At 31.7% G+C, this 21,596-nt stretch overlaps 1 protein-coding gene across 2 annotated transcripts in view; it reads left to right on the top strand.

The window, feature by feature from the left end:
• Positions 1-21,596, top strand: part of LOC141452130 (atrial natriuretic peptide-converting enzyme-like) — a 113,210-nt gene that overhangs the window by 91,140 nt on the left and 474 nt on the right. Inside the window, exons 1-12 of one of the 2 annotated variants that reach the window (XM_074123995.1) lie at positions 10,954-11,043; positions 11,746-11,929; positions 14,982-15,195; positions 15,371-15,524; positions 16,208-16,416; positions 16,765-16,985; positions 18,084-18,281; positions 18,477-18,687; positions 18,757-18,902; positions 19,021-19,192; positions 19,614-19,858; positions 21,084-21,202. In XM_074123995.1, the coding sequence (XP_073980096.1) occupies positions 15,062-15,195; positions 15,371-15,524; positions 16,208-16,416; positions 16,765-16,985; positions 18,084-18,281; positions 18,477-18,687; positions 18,757-18,902; positions 19,021-19,192; positions 19,614-19,858; positions 21,084-21,202 (1,809 nt within the window). In that variant the 5' untranslated portion in view covers positions 10,954-11,043; positions 11,746-11,929; positions 14,982-15,061. Of the gene's footprint in view, positions 1-10,953; positions 11,044-11,745; positions 11,930-14,981; positions 15,196-15,370; positions 15,525-16,207; positions 16,417-16,764; positions 16,986-18,083; positions 18,282-18,476; positions 18,688-18,756; positions 18,903-19,020; positions 19,193-19,613; positions 19,859-21,083; positions 21,203-21,596 lie in introns of those variants that run through there. The other variant, XM_074123994.1, reaches the window with a different exon arrangement.

Here is a 21,596-nt window from a genome sequence, read left to right as displayed (position 1 = left end):
AAGAATTTTCTTATTTTTTCAATTAATTATTGCTTAATGTATGTAATTGAATTGAATTTTAATTTCTCTTACATCATTTGTTACTTTTTATTTTTAAATTTCGTTATTTTTTGTTTGAATTTAAAATCATCTATTTTGTTATACTCATTCTTTACCAACAGAACGAGCAATGGTTCTTTATTCAATAAATATATCCAATTAACTTGTAAATCAATTGATTTCATTTCAGTAAAATATGTTTATAGTAATTTGATTGCATTAGCTTTCATATCGTACATAAGATAAGTTATTTAAAAAAATAAAAAATGGAGGGAAACATCACACTTAATTTAGAAATTAGTGGGGATAAGTTTATTTTCTTTAAATTCGAAGAATAGTTCACCACTCTTACTTAGTTAAACCTGTAATTTGTAAAATTATCTTTTCAAGCGAAAATAATAAGTAACTAAACCAATAATATTCATCGAAATGAAACGAATTATACATCCAGTGTAGGAATGTTCATGTTATTTACAAGAATATTATTTTTTAATGTCTACTTCAAAATTCATCTGTTCGGGTGTTCATTGAACTTTGTATCCGGCCTTACGCGTTGGCAATGCCTTATATTAGAACATGCAATTGAAGAGTTATGATGATTGATTCATGAAAGCCTACTGGTTTGGAAAGTGCTGTTTCTGGATTCCTTCCCTTAGTGTTTCCTCCTCTAACTGTATCTCACTCTATCCGTTTATCATCATGTTGACTATAAAATACAGTCTGTAAAAAAAGAATTACGCCTGGAAATCCCACAGATGCTGTTACATGATGCAAGTCGTTCTTTACACCTAAGACTTCACTCGTTAGTACGTTATAAATCTAGACATAAAAATGGATCATGTCTAAATTCTGCAAAAAGAAAATGGCGCTTTTAATATAGATGCTCTTTAATATAGATTCTCTCTCTCTCTCTGCCGTACAAACTCTTCACACAGATGGAACCTGCTCAATATGAAGGGGTCATTTCTTCTTCTTTCTGTCAAACTTAGACTATTCATGTACTGATACATTTAGAGTATGTGTTGACTGAATTCTTCGTTCAAGAGGCCAACAACTTTCCGAACGACCTTCCGGCATTCTTGGAGTAATAAACCTATTAACTATATTAATTTTGCCTTAGTAAACATACTCGGGTAACCAATAATATACAGGGTGTTCATTTTAAGACGGCTCAAATGCATTTCATGCTTAAACGGTTGTTCTGAGCGAAAAATGGTAGAGGAAAAATTTGTTGCCTGTCACCTTTAGTTTCAGAATATGTGACTTGATTTTAGATTCCTGCCCGCATACGCGGCTGACGTGCGACCAAAAGTGAGGGTTCGCAGTTGACCCCCATTTTCATATACACAGTTTTAAAGAGTATAAAAAGTAATGAAAGAAACCGGAAACCGCAATTCGGCATCTTCAAAATTAAAGGTGCTAGGCTATTTCAAAATCTGGTATTTTTAATCATATTTCAATTTTTTTAACTTATTATCAAAGATAAAGAAGAGCACGCGATAGGTCATTTTTATGTATTTTTTCATCCCCTTTCTTCTGAAAATATTGCCAAGGCAGTAAAGCTAGTATTTTTCTTAATATCGGGAAATAAGTTGTTTTCCGAGTGATTTTTCTAAGAAAAATCAAATGTTAAGAGCTTTAGATGTTCTCAAGTATACACAAAATGGCTAAAAATTAATTTTACATCTGTTACAAACAAGAAGGTTTAATAATTATTTGATAATTTTGGGAGAGTTGCGTTTAATTACCAAAAAAATTGGAAACCTCCTGCCACATATTTAAGTGATCAATATCTTTCATGTAAAGGATCAAACTTATTCCTTAATTTATCAAATAATGCACTTTACTCAACTTGTGAAGCATGTACTGTGCCTCCAAACGTGCCTCCTCTGGCTCGCAAGCCACGTTAGCCAGGAGGTTATCAATTGCTCTCTGTATCTGAGGAGACTCAAACTCGGATTAACAGCTTCTTCGGTCCTAAAGCCGCCCGAGAACTTCATAGAGCTATAAATTCAAAGTAATTAATTTATTATTATTTATTTTATGCTTAAAGAGGTCATCTCATATCCATGTTTTATATAAGTTGTATGCTATGTCTGATAAATGTTACATCCATACAAACAACCTCATTAAGAAAGTGGTTATATCTCTAATGGAGGAATGATTTCAAAACGAAAATGTAATGCATTTATTTCTACTTTCAAAACCAGTATTAAAAAAAATTCTTATTTCCTACCTGCTCTGGAATATGCTGTTTTGATTTCAGATGTTCCAACAAAAAGTATTTATTTAGTTTTATTGATACTCACCTTTACAAAACAAATTTAAAAATACACACCCAATCGACATTTGATTATCGATATCTTTCGATACAACGATATCTTTTTCTAGCCATAAATTTGCATGTCGCAATATTTAATTAATTTTCAGTACTTCAAATTAGAATTTGAATAAGAAAAGTTTATTTAATAAATCAGAAAATGAAAAGGAAATTAGAATAATAAAGTGATTCGAAAAATTCATTATAAAATTACATTACCCAGTTAATGTCATCTAATCTATTAACAAGCTTTTATGTTAGAACTAAATTAGGTAAGCCGTGGCTATAACAGTATTATAAATGAAGAAACATGTAAATAGTAGTTTCCGTTAGCATTAAACTAGAGAAAGTGGTCAATAACTTGCCCGGAACGCATGTACGTATCGTGTGCATACTGGTTTCAACCACGTGCTACAGCCATCAACAGTCGCCACCAGTAGAGAAAGTCCAACCTTACCTGAGGACCCTTAATCATCAAATAATCATAATAACCGTCCATTAAATATTATACAGACATTATACAAAAACTATACAGCTTTAGCTAGGGGCCACCTGTGATGGAAGTTAAATTTGTCAAAGTTCAGTTTTTAATTATGTATTTTTTGTAATGAAGAATGTTCCGTTGCTGCAAGCCAACTGGGAAGGACCTCATTCTATAATAATAATATTATGAGACGAGACCTGCGAAGCTAATATGTATTGTGGTGCTGGGTTCGATTCCCGGTCTTAGGCCTTGGATTTTATTTAATGGTTAATAAAAGAAATTTACAGTAAAGTATGTTTGCTAGTCGCCTCCGTCCACGTCATCTAATTGGTAGTTGGAGGTAAAGCCCCGCCTGAAAAAATAGGCGATTACTTTACTTTATTATGGCATAACTGAAACCAACGTACACCAAAATCCAAAATGAAAGTTGTATCCCTAAATGTTTACTGATCAGAAAGTTTTCTGTTAGAAGAACTGAACTATGAGGTGGAGGCAGTACTTAATTAAGTAAAACATAACTACCGTATGGCCAAATCTTTATAAAGTTTCAAGAGACCACTAGGTTTGAGCTAGAAGTTCCTTCAAGAGAGTTCTCGAAGATCTAAAGAGCATGTAAATACAGATGGAACTCTTATTTTTTCCCTTTTCACCCTAGATCCCGTTTTATATCTCTTCCAAACTAATCTACTGGTGATGGCCTCGCGCAAGTCTTCAGCTCACGTTCTCCTTAGCCTTTCTTTCAATCTCTTCCATCCACCGTTGCCTCTTGGTTGATCCATTTCCTGCCATTCTAGGGACATAGCGGAACCCATCAGCCGACACTCTTCTACAATACTTCTATAATATTCTAACAAAGTGAACATTGGTGGAGAAGCATTTCCAGAGAAATCTTAATAAAACTGTTCGCTTCTCAAGAAGAACTGATTGTTCTTTCAAATTAATAGCAGAGAGCTTTGGTTGTTTACAGTGCTGAGTAATAAATCAGTGTTAACGCGTGGCCTGTTTTACTAAAGTCAAACCCACAATTATAACCAGTCACAGTAACTAGTTAAAAATCTTTACTATTTTAATTGCCAACTGTAAGCCCACCACTGATAATTTTTCTTTCTTTTGTGTTTTCTTCATCGCAAAAACATTCCAACTTATAAACAATACTTATTCCTAACTTTCCCTTAGCTAAATACAATAGATTTGTATACGTGTTTGCATGTACGAGTATGTTAAAATATCTGGAATTTTGTTTGTAGGAGAGGTGAACTTTTCGTATCCCCATCCGACCTTTCGGCATCACCTTGTTGTGAAACTATAATCATCGTCTTCAGCTCGCAGAGAATGTTTATCCCTGACTTCGTATTGTTTATACCAAACAACAAAATAATACGACAACAACCTTGATGTAGATGTTCTCTATTTTTCCAATCTTTCACTTCTCAGTTGTTACAAAAGTTGAAAAAAAAATAATATAAATATATACAGTGTAACATACATTTTTTTTATTCCCTTAAGAAAAAAAGTAATTTAGAACAGGTACTTGGAACTCCAGAAGTCAAAATCTTGGCCTTTGATGAATTAAACTACTCGTACTTCTATGGATGGAAGTTCTTTGTTCAAATTCAATGAAAAGGATGCTACAACGAGAATTTTCATTATGTTAAAAACAAAAACAAAATATTTCTATTACAAAATCCATTTATAAAAATATCTAGTCTCTGTAATGGGCCTAAATGAATTGTGGAAGAGTCATTATACAATTAAATAAACAAGCGTTATTATTTTTTTTATTACTTAACCAGTGAGAGATGGAATTGCATTGCAATCGCGTAGATTGAATCGTGATTTTGAGTAATCACCAGAAACATCCGATTTGAGATCTCCTGTGCGTGAAGAAGTGATTTTAACAAATGGATCTATCGTCTCTTGAAAGTAACCTTGACAAGAGAGAGTAGAATGTTTTCTATTTACAATGCAAATATATTACTAATATTAAAATGTAGCAACAAATTCATAAACATAAAATAGATAGATTTACAATGGTTAGTACTACACATTAAATTTAGTTATTTACAAATTATTTCATGAATCATTGTGAAATTAAATTAATTTATATTTTCAAAGATTTTTGCAATTTTTTTTTATATAAAAGTCAACATTTTGTTTTATAACTCCAAGAATTAACTGGAATCAATTACTTGGACATAAACTGTTACCTAGCAGTTCGGTAATTATTCAGTTAATAACAGCCACCGTCTGCAGTGTCACATCTAATAAGCCGACATCATCCTTCTTCAAACATTCTGCAAAGACATTAATTGATCTACCACTTGCTCATGGGCTTATATTTGATGAGATAAACCTAAATTGGCGGAAGTTTTCTCTTATGCGAACATGTCTCCTTCAGAGTTTGGTACTGGTGTAAAATTGGTCTATGTGTTTGACGGGGGAGATGTACATACATAAGTGGTCGCTCAAAAACGAACCGTTGCAGGCAGCTGAAATTTCATTTTTACTTTAAGTGGCAGCTGTAGAGTAAAGGTTTGGTCAAAAATTTTTCTGGGCAGTCTTATGTTTTGGGATGATGTTCAGTAATGGTACAGAAAATCTATGTGACAAGCAAATGAATTCGAATCCGAGATCTTTATAAAAATGGTCCAGTGCATTTAAAAATATGAAATTAGGAATTAGTAAAAACAAACGTTAGGGCAATGATAATCTCTTTCTGAAGAGGTTACCTTTCTCTTTAAGGCTTAAAATAACTAAATATTCAAACGAGAATCTCATAATCAATAAAACAGCAACAAGGAATTATAATTAGGCTGTAGTTTTTTCATGAAGAAGTTTTATACTATCTCCAAGTAATCATACCATTCAAAAATAAAACTAAACATTACTCTTATCCAGACTGTAACACAGTTTTAACTAGGCTAATAACAGTTTATAGAGAAAATTCTAGTTATATTTTCCCTATTAAATTTTCACTTGAAAGTGAGATCGGCCTTAATAATAACAATGTCCACATCTGGGAAGGTGTGTTATTGAAAGGCGTGACAAACGACAAGCTTTATGCGCTATAAGTGCGCAAAGTGAAAGGTGCAAACTTGAAAGAAAGTACATTTAAAATCACAAGTTTTTTTCTAAAACTGTTTGTAAAAGACTTTTTTTTTATCTTATTATCTAAAATATGAAATTAAGATTTAGTAAAAACAAAGGTTCGGGGCGAAGATAATTTCTTCATTAAAAGGTTATCTTTCTCTTTAAAGCTTAAAACATCTAGCCTAGCGACATCTTCGGCGTTATTTACCATATTTCAAACACAAAGGTTTGTGCTTACATTGTTAACACTTACATTCAGAAAAACTGACATATTAGTTTGGTGTGAATTCATACACCATAAAGCTGTACAGTTTGAAAATATTTCACTGTAGTATTTGAATGGAAGAGAAAATTATATGAGATTCGTATCCAGTAATCTATCTCTTTTAGTGCAAATGATAATTGTTTTCATTTAGAAGTATCAAACGTAATAAAGAAAATTAAACAATGGTGAATTAAACAAATTACTTGAAGATTAATTAAAATGCTTAATTAAGTAACACACCTTAACAAAACTTAGGTACAAATTCATAAAAAGAAAAATTTCCCCAAAAGATAATGATATAATTTGTGAAATTCTCAAAATGTTCTGAATGACTAGTAGATCAAATTTTTAGAAAAGTTAGTAAATAAGTAATTGCAAGTAAAAAAGAGAAAGCAGTTCAAGGAACGAACTGACTCATCACCGAACTCTATAGAACTCTTATTTTAAGTGGGATGTATGCTATTGTAGGTTTTCAAATTCAACATTCAAGTCTGTGAAGAGATAATAATTTAAAAAAAAACGAGAATTTTTGTACTTGAGAATAAAACGTTTTGTTAATTTTTTGTCCTTTCTCTTCTTGCCAAGTTTTAAGTGTGACGAGGTCCTGCAGTATGTCAACTGCATGCTCAAATATGGTTCTTATACTCTGACGTATACATCATTTTTATGTTGTATTAATGTTGTTTTCTTCATTTATAGTGATCTCCTTTGCCAACTAATTTTTCTTAATTATGAGGCAACGTATTGCCTTTCTTTTTATTAAAGTTATGTTTTTATTTTTCTAAGAGAAGAAATTAAATTAAATTTTCAAATTATTAAACAATCGAGCTCTTAAAACCTCTAGTGTTTACCTTTAGTTGATTCTTTCTTCTCCACTTAATGCTGATCTAAAATATACAAAATAGTTAACTTACCGAAGATGATTTTAAGTAAATCATTGCTCTAAATCATTGTACCTGATTGTACCATTTTTCTTGATTAGTCACGTCGGTTCCACAATTTATTTTTTAGTTCGTTGTAGAAACGTTAAGTGGATCGATGATAATTATTTTTGTTGGCAACCTCTGTCCTGTCAGAGAATACTAAAAGGCGCAACTTATTAAAAAAAGAAACTAATTAGTTCTGAGGTTTTAAACTTTCCCACTTTTCCAAAGAAACTACAATCGTTTTCACCAAATTCACCTCTGAGCGTTGAGACTGCTAAGTAAAATCTCAAGTTGCATTACACCTCAGGAGCTCATAATATCTGCACTACTCATATTATGTATAAATAGCTTATTTAAAGCTACTTCATTCACTCTTATAAATTTCGGGTTTATTCCTAAATTTAGTCGTTTAACACAAAGCTGTAGGATATGAAGAATAATGTAATAATAAAATTATCCGTTATTACATTTAGTAAATAACTAAACCTGTTAGACCTTGGCCTTACTAAGGTTAGTAAAGTGGGCGATCGAAAAACGTGAGCGATAAACTCAGTGGTGGTAGAAACGTTTGAATAAGAAGTCGTATTATTTTATTTTTTAGCGTTATTTTACCTTCAGTTCTTAATGAGTTGGTAATGAAAAAAAAAACCTTTATTCGCAAAGGTATAATTAAAATATCATTTTTACTTGCACTTTGAATCAAACAGTAATGAAGTGCAATAATAGTAATGACAATACAGTTTATTAAGGATATATGAAGTTTAATTTGAAGAATAATTTTTCACAAAATCACGAATTACTCTGATGGAGAATTAATTGTAAATTATCTAATATTTATTTTTCTAAATTTTCCGTGCGATAATCGTTTCAATTTAAATGTTCAAATTATTCTAGTCATTTCAATGAAGCGGCAATTTTTCAAGAGATTTCTATATCATCAAGGCTGTTATTGCCTCTCACAGTACTTAATATTCATTTAGGCCAAGAGTCCTTCCCTCTGAACATTGTTGCACTATCTTGTGTAGCCAAATATTCAGCCTTCATTAACTATTCATAATTAGGCTTTTATCTTTTGTAAAACATGTGTGCACTAAATAAAGTATTAAGTGAAAGTATTAAATCTCTTTCAAAAAGAACAGCCTTTGTTTATTATGTAAGTGACGGTAACCTCCTAAATACTTCCACATATTATTGTGCAATTATTGTTTAAATAGAGATGAATGGAAAATATAATATATATATATTGTACGTATATATATTTTTTTTTCTTCAGCTACTGCTTTCAACGCACATTATTCAAAAATTTACAATGAACTTCTAAAATAATAATTTGTTACCACTATTTTTCTTAAACTTCGTAAATAAACTGGACCTTTATTTTCAAACGTAATTAAATCATTACTTTTTAATTTTGAATGAAAATGATCAATTGAAACATCGCCAGGTTAGCCCAGAGCTACTAGCTCAGGCCACAATGCAAGCATACTTTCGCAGGCCCCTTAGACAACTCAGCATAGCTCAACGCCCAGGATGAGCAATCTCGCTTCCTCTGTGCTCTTGCAGCGGCAAGATACGTGGAGCAAGATACTCTTCCTCATTCAAACAAAACCTATAATGACCGTCTAATCGACTAGACCCAGCTGGTATGTTAGTCTGCAAATCTCTTAGTGACCCTCAACTATGTCTTAGCAGATTATGAGCTGTCAAACGAACTCCTTTGCCTTTCGCAAAGTTACCCACCAAGCCACAGCCAGGGCATTGTCCCATAAGAGATTTTCCAAAAACCTTCAAGGGCCACCTTTTTTCTTGGCTCATACACGTGGCATGCTCAGGCACCTAGGGTTTTGTGAGGTTAATGGACTCCTACCTCGACTGAACAACACCAGCCGAAAACTATCTTGGTAGACGCTGATTGAAAACACTGCATCAGTCCAATCTAATCTATCTGGTATTACGGTTAGAAAATTACTTTCGATGTTGTACTTTTTGTAGTGCTGGGACTTACAAGTTGACCGAGGGCCATCATAGCTCCCTTCTGCTTCTCACTTTCAAGTAAAGAAAGAGCACAAAATCAAATAAAAATTTATTCATTCTAGTCATAATAACCATCAAGCCATCAAAGAACCATCAGGGTGGTGACGAAGGAAACACTTGAAGTGCTCAAGGCACGACCTAACGATTCTATAATACCCGAACATGCTTTCAGAGCAGTTATAGTTTCTTTCATTAAACTTTTTTTAATACTAGATCATGTTTAGTTAGGCACGATTTTCTAACGCTCCTGAGAAATTCTCTAAACTGAAAAAAAATGCAATGAAATTGTCTTTTTTTAGTAGGTTGTTTTTACCAAGAAAAATGTTCTATAGTGCAAATCAGTGACCCCTGATTTATTATTTGTCCCGTCAATTTTAAAGAAGACCAGTAGGCTAGGTTGTAGACTAGGCAGAAAAAGTAACTTTACAAAAACGTACAGTTTAAAAAGTTAAGTGTATGGGTTCATGCGTTTAGGAGCTTTTTTTTTTTTTGGTAACAAAAAGTTGATCAAGAACAGTTTATAAAAACTCCATTTCAGCTCATTTTCGGTAACGGCTCTCTCGAAAACTATTTGATCTGTATTCTTGCAAAAAATTACACTTGCAAACGAGGATATATTTTATTTTAAAGGCAACTTAATCACAAAAGCATATTTTTTCATTTAAACCGAATTACTGGCATATAAATATAAGAAATTTACTTAATTATTTAACCAGAAAACGTGAATTTGATTAAAAGAATGTCAATGGTATGTCCAGTTATTTATTAATGGTCTTCTTTCCTCTTCAAATCACACACAAACTTTCACAATACTGACGACACGAGCTATCCTCTTTGTACATCCTAGACAAGTAAAAAAAGAAGAAGAAGAAAACATTGAAAGTGAACGCATGACATGACCATAACATTTCAATAATGAAAATAATAAACTCTTCTGAACAGTTCTGGGCTGTGTTAGTTACATTACTTTTAACAGTTGGGTTATCACGCACAATGCTTTACACAACTCTCATCAGTTCATGACTGACTTGTATCAGTCATGGAACTCCAGGCTCCTGACACGCACAAAATAGGAATTATTATTTAGACAACTGATTTCCTGATTGTCACCAAATTCTTATCACACTTTCTCTAAGCAAGGGCATGAGATAATTATTGTTCAGATGGCAGTCAATGAAAACATTAAACAGTGAACATTTCAATCTTTTTATTTCTTTCTTCAAGTAAATCAAATCATAACTAAAACCATTACAAACACTGTTTGTCAGGTATCAAGTGAACGCTTGCTTCTCTTCTCTCTTGGACTTAAGTAATAAAATTTAAACGAACTCTTAGAATCCCCGAATATCCACAAAAATAATTTCTCTAGAAAAATTTATGGCTGAAAGATCTGTTATCTCACAGTCAGGGAAGAGTTTAAAATGTTCAAACAAAAAATGAAATAAAACAACTATATCACAACTTATATTTTTTTTATTAAACAAGATAGACACCAACAAAGCTCACACTCATCAACGAAACCCCAACCTTAACCTTCCATCTTTTTCTTAACTATCGAAGGAATCTATCTGTCTAATCGATTAGACAATATTTTTCGCCCCTATAACAGATCGTTTAGCATTTTTACAAATTATACATTTTTAAACAATGAATATTAAACCACCAATATTAACTATTTACAGAGTTTTCTGGTGTGAGTTGTGGCACTAATATATGCAGTTTATGGAAAGTAAGTTTATCTCTTTTTTTTTTGGTATTGACTGTAAAAAAGTGCCGTCAAGTATCCATTGGCAATGAAAGAACGTAATTTGAATGTTTGGAACTTATAGAAACATAAGTGATTGAGCACTATACTGCTGACGTTAAGGAGTTTCTCAGGACCACGGTTACTATTTTATTCATACTTATCCATATGCCCTCTCAATGGACTGTACTAAAGTTAGAACTATACCAGTAAAAATATAAAAATTACAAATCATCTTCTTTCAAACTTTACAAAAAATTTATTTACAAATAGTATTTATTTCTTTTGTTGGAAATGTGCCTGTGGCTTTTCACTAACTGACCTGATCTTAACTGTAATAAAGATTTTGCGAATGGAAGTTTTATATGCTGAATAAGTTTTTCCTAGATTTAGTGTACTGTTATTTTTAAACAGTTCATTTGTCAGATCCTAAAATGATTATTTAATTTCCAGTCTAATACCACCTTTTTGTATTTATTATATTAGCATAAGAGTCCATGATATTTAATAAATTCTAAACAATAACATATAATGCAGTAAAATCACTTGAATGAAATAACCGTTATAAAATATTACCTTTTTATTTTATTTATTTTTATTAAGTGTACCTACTTTTTGTCATTTAATCAACGCTTAAACTAAACTTTTTGAACTGTAAATTTTTGTTAAGGAAATTTTATACAAGTTTAAACTTAATAATTTATGAAATATATTTTTTGACTAGTACATTTTACTTTCATTATTATTTATACTTTCAATTTATTCACAAATTCTCTCTATTTCAGAATAAATTTTACTTTTTCCAAAATGTATAATATTTATTTGTTTATTTTTTGTGTGCAGATTTCAATCAGTTCTGCGGGTACAAGGCCATATTTGAGATCAGATACTCCCAGCTCAATCTTGTCCTCAGACAGTGATATTAGATTTACTAGAAAGCTTGGAAATCAGTACAGATGCTCCTGTTACATTGCATCTGGGTTCTTAGTATTTTTATTATTAGCTGGGCTCACTGTATATATTACATGTAAGTACCTAAATTTTATCTTACACTTTTATTTATTTTTATTTTCTTATATTATATATTAGTAGTAACTACTAATATTGCGATCGTGTCAATTTGAGTTTTTACCTGAAAAATTTTGAATTTTCAACGTCTATGAGTGAATTTTGAGTCTGTGAAAGTGATTTTGAATCAATATGAATGTAAAATTGTGCTACAATTTTGTTATAAAATGCTATAAATAAAATAAAATGAAAAAATACTCCTGGGTAGGTAATTGGAGGGTAATAATTTTTATATAGTATCATGTCAGTTTCTTCTAATTTTTGGGAGTGTTCTTCAAACTATCTTAAAGAGCACTGGTGCAGTTGATGCAGTAGTGAGTGATCTCTACTGCCGGCTCTCACCATTCTTCCTAGAACTTCCCCAGAGAACCTGGACGGGTGGCTCCATCACCTACCTGGCGGTGCTGTGGAGAGGGACACAATAGAACTATTTTGGACATAGTGAAGTTCACTTCGTTGACAAAATAACTGCTAATGGAGGAAATCCGAAGCACGGATTGTAATTAGCCTGCTTTAGTAAAACAGAACAGAATTCCACGACTACAGTTTGTAAAAACATGTCCCTCAATTGTTGAAAATATAGAATTTGGGGTACAGCGGCTAGAATAAAGTAGGAATAACGAATAAGTATCTAATAGTTCCCAAACCTAAAATTTCTTTTGAGTGTCTGGTCAGTAGTTTCACAGTGGCTCTTGGAGGTTTTCATTCCTGATATACTAAGTATTGCCATAAACTTTAGTGGGAGTTTAATAATAAACTCTGTGGCTGTCTTTGGCTAGTAGTGTTACGTAGTAATACAATTATTTTTGTATTACTGATTTTCTATGCTACTGACTCTGTAAATTGTTTTGTATTTGTAATATCCAGGCCCTGAAGAAGACAATATATTTGTCGTAACGTTGGCAAAAAGATGAGTTGTTTTTTTTTACCGATTCCTCGCCAATCTTGAATCCTAAGTTTAACAATTTACGGTCACGAAACCTATATATTCAATAAATTAGTGTTAGCATTAACAAAAAAAAACAAAAACTACCTGTTAAATTTAACACATCTTAAGACACGAATAGTGGATTGAGAACGTCAGACAAACTTGGTCGATGACGCTTCAGATAAGGTAAGGAGTCAAAGTGAGATAGCTTTCCGTTTCTCCCAAGGCCAGAGTTAGTGGGTCAGGTAACTGTTATGTTGAATCTCATCTTGCCGCTGGACCATCCTTACTCATTTCTTCTTCAATTTCCCATTTATCTCTTGCACTGAATAACCGTAAACTCTGTTTAATTTTAACTTAAAATTATATTTTCTTATAAAATTGACTTACCTGTCGCCTTTAATATTTTCTTTAAAAAAAAAAAAAAAAATTCAAGGCCATTGAAAGAGAAAGCCAACTGAACCAAACCATTTACAACAGTATGCTGGAGTAAGAAGGTATAAGTTTCTCCATTTCTTACGTATATTTATTGCAAACACATCCTTAAATTCTTTATTAAGGTCGCAAAGGACAATCTATTCACCATTTTAATATTAGTTCCACAGATTTTGTATTTTGTTAAATAAGCTAGATAATCGACTGCACAGCAATTAAGTAATTTTAAAAAGTTTTAAAAAAATACAACATTTGTGGTGTGGCTCATTCGGGACATGAACAGATGAAAGAAAGCATGAACAGTATTGGAAGTGTGGATGAATATATTTTTGAAGCATCTCTAATCGAATTTTATTAAGGTCGGCTATATGAACATATTTTATGCATACTAAATGAATGCCAAAAAAAATCAAATTGTGCAAGAATGGAGGAAGCACAAGATTTATATCATTCTTTTGTTCCGATGATTCTTGGATTCTTCAAGTTTTCGTTCATTTCATCAGAAGAAACTTGCCTGTACAAAGTGTGTTTACCAAGGTACTACCTCCATACAAATTTGAAAGGTGGAAGAATTGTGTCGTAGAGGAGGAGTGTTAAAAGTAATGATTATCTTTTTAAGTGCGATGACGTAAATTTAATAGTTGTGATTTTCTAACTATTTACTAAGTTATTTTCTGCAAAATGTGTCTACAACCAAAATTTTTTTTTTACAAAGGCTTAAAATAAACTGTGCTAGTAACATTTAATATTCATTGATTATTGTGTATGCAGAATAGAAATAGAATGCGGAGGATATACTGAAATTTTTAAATATTCAAATTTAGATTATTATTCTTATTTAATTAATTCTGTAAGTACTAGCACCAAAAGTGGTTGATGGCCAGGCTAAAACAGAAGTAATATTTTGTATTATTATGCAAAGTTAAAAAAGAGAAAAAGAATTAGATATTTAGAACTAGGAGCAGAAAATTGATTATATAAATTGTTATTAATTAAATCAAGTTCTCTAGTTGAACCCCACCATAGAAGAATATTCGGCAGTCCTCTAAATCATACTGCAAAACGTGCGAGTTTCAATTTAAGGGCTATGTATATTTTTAACTGTCCCTTAAGTCCTTCATGCATTTTTAAATTACTATTAAAATTAACTTTATAATACTTCTTTTTTCTAGGGTCTTTATTTTATGAAGTAACCATTATTAAATTTTCTTGAAATATATTTACAATATTATAAATTCATAAAGTATCTAAAATTTAGTAACTTTTGTTCGTTTGTTTTTATTTTTTGGCTAATGCAAATATATCGTAAAATTCTTAAATTGTATAATTATTTTTATTATAGGAAAGCAACCCTAAATTTTTGTTATACGCTCCGATTGGGAAATAAATTGAATCGACGCATAGATAGCAGCACCTCCATTAAAAATGGCAGTCATTTTGCACTATTAGCTCATTCAAAATTCAAAATGCGGTGTGGCTAGTTCTTTCGAGTCTCTATAAAGAGGAGAAGTATTTAAATTAAACATTTGCTCAACACTGCAGTCTAATTAGGTCAATTTCTTCTAAAATTCTCATAGGAATCTCTTTTGCCCTAGTAAAGAATATTTACTTGTTTAACAAGTTCTTTATAAATATTTATTTGTTCTAGATAAATACTTACCAGAGGAGAATCGTCAAGTAAGGACTTTCCGAGGTGTTTTCACTGTAACTAAAGGGGATGTATTCACAATGGAATTAGCAGATCCAGTCACTGATGTTTACAGAATAAAAGCTCGAGATTATAGAGAATCAATAAATTTATGGTTAAGGAGGAGTGAATTAAGGCCAACCTTTCAATATACAGATATATTAGCCTTTGATGGGTGAGAAAGATATCTTAATAATAACTAATGAAAGAAGAATAAGAAAAAAAAACTAATGAGTTATTAATAATGTACTGAATACACTCTTAGAAATAACTCATTAAGCTTTCAGAAGGTACTACTAAATATTCCACTTTTTTCAGCTATTTATTTAACTATTTCATTTCACTTTCAGAGAAGAGGGTGGACATTTAGTCGTTCACTTCAATTTGTACTTCAATATGAGAAAAATAAAAATATCAGCTAAAGATGTGAAACAAGTACTTACAAGAGAATCAAATTATTTAGGAAACCGAACTGTTGATCCACTTAGTATTAAATTACAAGAGGTATGTTGAGTATAGTTAGTAGAATACATTAATTTTTTTTGTTTCAAATTTGAATTCTATTTTGTAAGTCGACTTGATTACTAAAGGGCCACGATAATTAGAAATCTGTAAATAGGTCTTGAGGTAAATAATATCAGTTACAATCCCAGACTTTCTGAAAAGATTTATAATCTTATCTTTAAAAATGCTAATGTTGTAGTATGATTCGCTGCTCTTAATGACATAAATAGTGCTATGTGCCTATTTGTGTCCACTTATGAGAAAGGAGATTTGCTTGAGGTCCAAGTTTTGAGTAAATTTACTAACCTGCATCCAACTCAGAAGCTAATTGTACCAATTGACAAATTTAACTCTAAAATCACTGATCAAATATCACGCTGTAGTTGTAATAAAGTTAAATGGAAGATGACTAGTTATAGAGCGACATCCACTATGTCCTGAAAGATGGAGAATTTTCCAGACCAATATAAATATAAATATATGCCGTAAGGATAAAATTTATTCGTGGATCGCTTAATCCAAGTAGTTACACCGACTGATATTTCTAACGGACCTTTCGTATTGCACTATCGTTGGGGATCTCGGTACTGATTTGGGCGAGTTTTATGAGTATCCATTGAAAAAACCGGAGTATAATAATATCTGCTTAGAGGGATATCGTTTATCATATATTGCTCTTCCAGGTAAAAGGAGATGCACATTTGGGTGTAAGTTCAACTGCAAAGAGTGCAGCAGAATTGATTACCTCAACTCCAGTATCTGTTCCACAGAGGACTTGTGCACCAATGGAACTAAATTATTGTAATCGTTATGTTGCCAATTATACATCATATCCAAACATTGTAGGTCATTATAACATGGAACAAGTTATGGATAATGTGATAATATTCAGGTATTTATTACATTAATAATTTCATTTCTGTAAGAAACAAATAAAAACGTCAACGAACTTAGGAACTAAAAATTAATACTAAACGTTTGCAAAAATCAGATTTTTAAAGAGACAGTCACTTCAACATGTAGTTATGCTCTTAATTATAATCATTTTAATTTTAAGCAAAAGAAGCAGCTAACTTAACATTCAAATATTTATAATAATGTTATTTTTGCCAGTCAGAATTGTAACAAAATTTTAAAAAAAAATTAATTAAATTTTAAATAAAGATCTAATAAATAATAGATTCAAGCTTATTACTAAAATTCATTTCTTTTTGAAGATAAAAATTATTAATGTTGACAGAGAATTGGTGGATTCCGAGTGTTATCGACTGGCGCAAGAATTTGTATGCCAGTTGCTACAACCTCCTTGCTCTCAAAACTTGATCCTTCCATGTAGAAGTTTCTGTAATGAATTTTGGGAAGGATGTGGTTCTCGCCTACCAGCTAACTTACAAGACTATTTCAACTGTTCTCAGTTTCCTGAATATAGTGCAGAAGGTCCACCTTGTCTTCCTAAACCAGGTAACCCATTTTGAAAAGTTATAATAAAATTAGGAAGATTAATAAGTGGTTTAATTTAATAATTAAAATAAGTGGTTGAACTTATTTAATAAAAAGATTATGTTATCTTAAATTTTATGCAGCTACAAATTTTTCACAATGATGTTAAATTATTGTAAAATCTATTTCATTCTTTTATCCTAGCGAATGCTGTTCACAATTTTTAGCTCTTTTTTACAATCAAATGTAGAAATCAAATTTGTAAAGGCTGTTGTTTAATTTAGAAAGCAGAAAAACATAATACGTAGACTTATGCATAATTATTTTTCATTAGATATTGTTATTACTACTCATATTGCAGAAAACTTGGAGCGCTTGGAAATATATATATTCTTTTGTTAGGTCCACAAAAAAGCCGAACGGTCGCACACCGGCCCGCAGGGCTCAGATATATTTGTGCTGGGTTCGATTCCCGTCAGTCTTGGCCTTGGAATTTAATTAAAAGAGTAAAATTTTAGTAAAGCATGTTAGCTATCCGCATCCGTCTATGTACTGATCGGTAGTTGAATTTAAATTAAAGGCTGCCTAAAAATTGGCAAAGATTTAACAAAATTTATTTAACCAAAACCAATCAGGAAAGGGATTAGCTAAGTGGTTAGCGTGCTAATGGTTAACCGTTAACAGAGTTCCTGCATTCGTATCCAGCTGCTGGGTCCTTAGATTTTCCGCTTCTTTGAGAGGTTCTTACAGCTCACTGTCCAATGCTAGACAGGGTTGTCTGTATCAAGAAAACACGGTCCGGAGGCTGGAAGCGTACTAAAAAAAGCCCCGGACGCCAATAACCTCAGATTTTGACGCGTCTTAAACAAAAAAATTAAGAGTAATCTTCTTTACTTTTTTACTATGAAAGATACAAATATAAATCTATTTTCAGTTGTTTTTAACATACGAGGTTATCTTGGCAGGCGGACAAATGTCCATTGTCTATAGTGTATTTGTATATATAAATTTTTGTGTGTATCTTGTAAATTTGAAAAATAAAAACACTATCTATCTATCTATCTATCTACAGATATAAATCTGGTTTCTAGTTTGCTTGTTATGTTTTGAATCATTTAGGATGTGGAGCTGAAATGGAAACTCGAGGACTTAGCTGTGATGGAGTCGCTGATTGTCCAGATCTAAGTGACGAAACCACTTGTTCACATTGCAGTAATGGCCATTTATTGTGTACTGCTTCTAAAGCTTGTATTCACCCTTCATCAGTGTGCGATGGAGTTAGGGACTGTCCAGATGGATCCGATGAGCGCTTATGTTGTAAGTAACTTTACAGGATTAAATTTATTTCGTCAATGTACATCACATAACCGCAAAGAGTACGTACGTTCCTATTATTCAGAACAAGTATAAGATTATAAAGTGAAATGAACATTACTTTGTTTTCTGATTTATGGAAATTCAATAAAGAAATTTTTAATATCTATTAATGCAAAAACATTTACTTTTTTCCAGTAAAACTTGCTCCTGCGTTAACTCCAGCAGATCAGATAAGAGGAGTTCAAACAAAACATTATTACACCACAGGAAATGTTGTATACACTGAAAAAGGTGAATCTGGGAAACTGTGTGTTAGTAATCTAAATACGTCTTCAATTTCTGTTGGCGATAACAATTCAACCCTGCACTCCGTGGCCTTATCTTTATGTAGGAGTTTAACGTTCAGGTTAGTGTAAGACAAAAAAAAGTAAATGTAGCTTTTTGCTTGATATTTAATTATTTTGTTATTTTTCAGGAAAGTTTTGAATATAAAAGTACAAACAGATACGGAAATGGATGCCCGCTATGTGAAAGTTTCTAATCCAAATATTCCCCAAATTAGCTTCGTCCCTTCACATTGCCCTACTAAAGAAATTCTAAATGTGGAGTGTACCCAACTTGGTACGTATAGTTTTAGATTGCTGCATGAATGCTTTAGCAACCAATAGAGAAGCAGTAATACAATTGTATTTTATCAATTTAATTGAATGCCTAATTTCCTGGACTCTAATATTTTCAGAATGTGGCTTCCCTGTAATGAGAAACAAACAAGGTACCGAAGACTTGGGCAAAATGGCTTCTGGCGGTGACTGGCCTTGGCATGTTGCCCTTTTCAAAGACGGTGTTCACATCTGTGATGCTACAATAGCTACGCTCAGTTGGCTTATAACTACTGCCTCTTGCTTCCAAGGGTAAAAAAGAAAAACATATTCATTTTCATAATACTGATTTAAGTAAACGTTAAATACGAATTTTACTTTTTGTGGTAAAAAAAAAAAAGGAAAATCTTATTTGAGCTAATGGATTACAAACGTTCCTTTAGTTCCTAGTTTTATTACTCCCAAGATAGACAATCATCATTTCGCATAACTTTAAAGAACAAAAGAAAAGATAATAATGTTAGGCAAACTATTTTTAGGGACTAAGTATACAATAAACAAATGTTTAATTCATCCTCTGATTACTTTAGGCATGTAAACATTACTGGATTTCTTAGATCTTTAGTTTATTACATCTTTTGGATGAAATTTAATATTTATATTTAACGCCCCATTTGTTCAAAGTGGATCACTCGTTACGTGGATTCTAATTTATATATTCTACTCGTTACAGACAAGGAAAGGCTGAGTGGATTGCACGTGCCGGCAGCACAAGATTGATTTCAACTTCACCTTGGCAACAAGAACGTCATGTGATGGGCATGAGAAAATCACCCGTTGAAGGAAGTACCATTGTAATGTTAAAACTAGACAGGGAATTCGTACCATCTGATTTCGTTAGACCAATTTGCCTCCCTTCTGCAGGCAATGCTTTAACAGATTTTTCACATTGCAACACTCTAGGATGGGCTAGGCAAAGTAAGTATTACTCTAAGGAAAATTTTACAAATAATAGCACTCTGTGTTCAAAAAAAAAAAAATCCTAAAGCTTTATTACAAAATAATACAAACTATTTTTGTCTTTTGTCATACAAAACTTTAAAATTTAAATATTTGATAAGATAATTTTAAAAGAAAAAGGTCCTAAACTTAAAGAGAAAAGAAAGGTAACGTAAAATTTTATCTAACTTTGCTATCTTAATTATACATGTCTATATTAAAAACAGATTATTCTATCTATTCAGAAACATTTAAATGTGCTTGATCCTTGCACAGGAATTATAATATGTATTATTTAAAATAAACATTACAAAACTAAAAATACATAAATAATTTTCATAAACTTAAATGAGAAGTAACTTGCACTTTTAGAATATAAAATTAATCTTAAAAATTTGTTTGGAAATTATAAAGGCAACCGCTCTGTTTAAAACATCAAATTGTCATTTGACTATTAATATCATTTGAACTAATAACTTTTGTGCGATAAATATTGTTTCAAATAAACTCCACTGGAAGTCTCCCACTTATCAAACCGAGCTCATGACCACTGCATTCACTCAGAACCTGTGATTGTTTATACCATTGTTGGTGGTTATGAAGCGTAGATTCATTTGTAGGTTATGGTTTTAGAAATACCACTTCACCGACAGTGAGTGGAAAAAACAAAATTAAATTTCAGATTAAATACTTAATTTAAGAAATTCCAGCTCTAACAAAAGATAAAATGACACTCCTACATTTGTATAGAAACATTAATTCATTAGTCTGCATTCAAAACATAATTCTGTAATCTAAAAATTATAATTCTTTAATCTATAATAAATTTGGAGGATTAAGCAGGCAGCCTTTGCCACCGCGACTATGGGAATTAGTTTTGGCATCCACAAATTTTGCCTGATTGATTAGACCCAAGGTTGAAGATGGAACCTTAGTTAAAGCTTCAAGAAATGTTTTTTCTTCTCCAAAAGCCGAACTTTCAGTCATAAACACCCTTACTGTTTGTTAATCAGTAGGTATAGTACCGTTTGTTTTTTTATTCTGGCAAGCCTATACAGAACAATTTAGATGTGCAATTTTTTTTGTAATGATTCATTTGTCTTAAATATTAATCTTTTATTATCAAAGTTTGATATCTGATTTAAGAGATATGTTTAGGAAAAAAATTATGATTAATTTTTTATGTTTTTTTTCTTTGTTGAAGGAACTATGTTGCAAAGAGTAGAATTAAGGCTGGCTAAAATGGAGCAATGTGCGAACATTAGTATCACGACTGTTAATAGTGTTTGTTCTGACTCCTTCTATAGCAAAGAAGATTGCAATGTAAGTTTTAAATAAGATTCCCACAGTTTACATACACAATAGAAAGATAAAGTAAATCTAAAAATAGTTAGTAGTCATATGATTGGTATTGCATTATGAAGAATTTAGTCATAATGGAATTTGAATATAAGCAATAAAGTAATTGATTGTTAGCGCACTATCGTTATCAGGATTACTGCTTCTATTGATTTGTTTACCACCAATCATTCGTCAAAAGATTAACCGCTATAATTTTCTTTGCAGTAACTTTTAATTGGATATAAATAATGCTATTTATTCATTTAGAAACCCAATCCTTAATAAAAGCTTTGAAAAAACTCGAAATCGTTGCCTTACTTTTCCTTGGTGGCCTATGCTATCTGGCGTTCATTAGTTCAGCCTCCCGACTGGAAAA

This window comes from Rhodnius prolixus, unplaced genomic scaffold, assembly GCF_049639745.1.
Source record: "Rhodnius prolixus isolate KJV_2025 unplaced genomic scaffold, Rpr scaffold_3, whole genome shotgun sequence".
In the NCBI taxonomy this organism is placed as follows: Eukaryota; Metazoa; Arthropoda; class Insecta; order Hemiptera; family Reduviidae; genus Rhodnius; species Rhodnius prolixus.
This window is presented reverse-complemented; position numbering and strand designations above follow the sequence as displayed.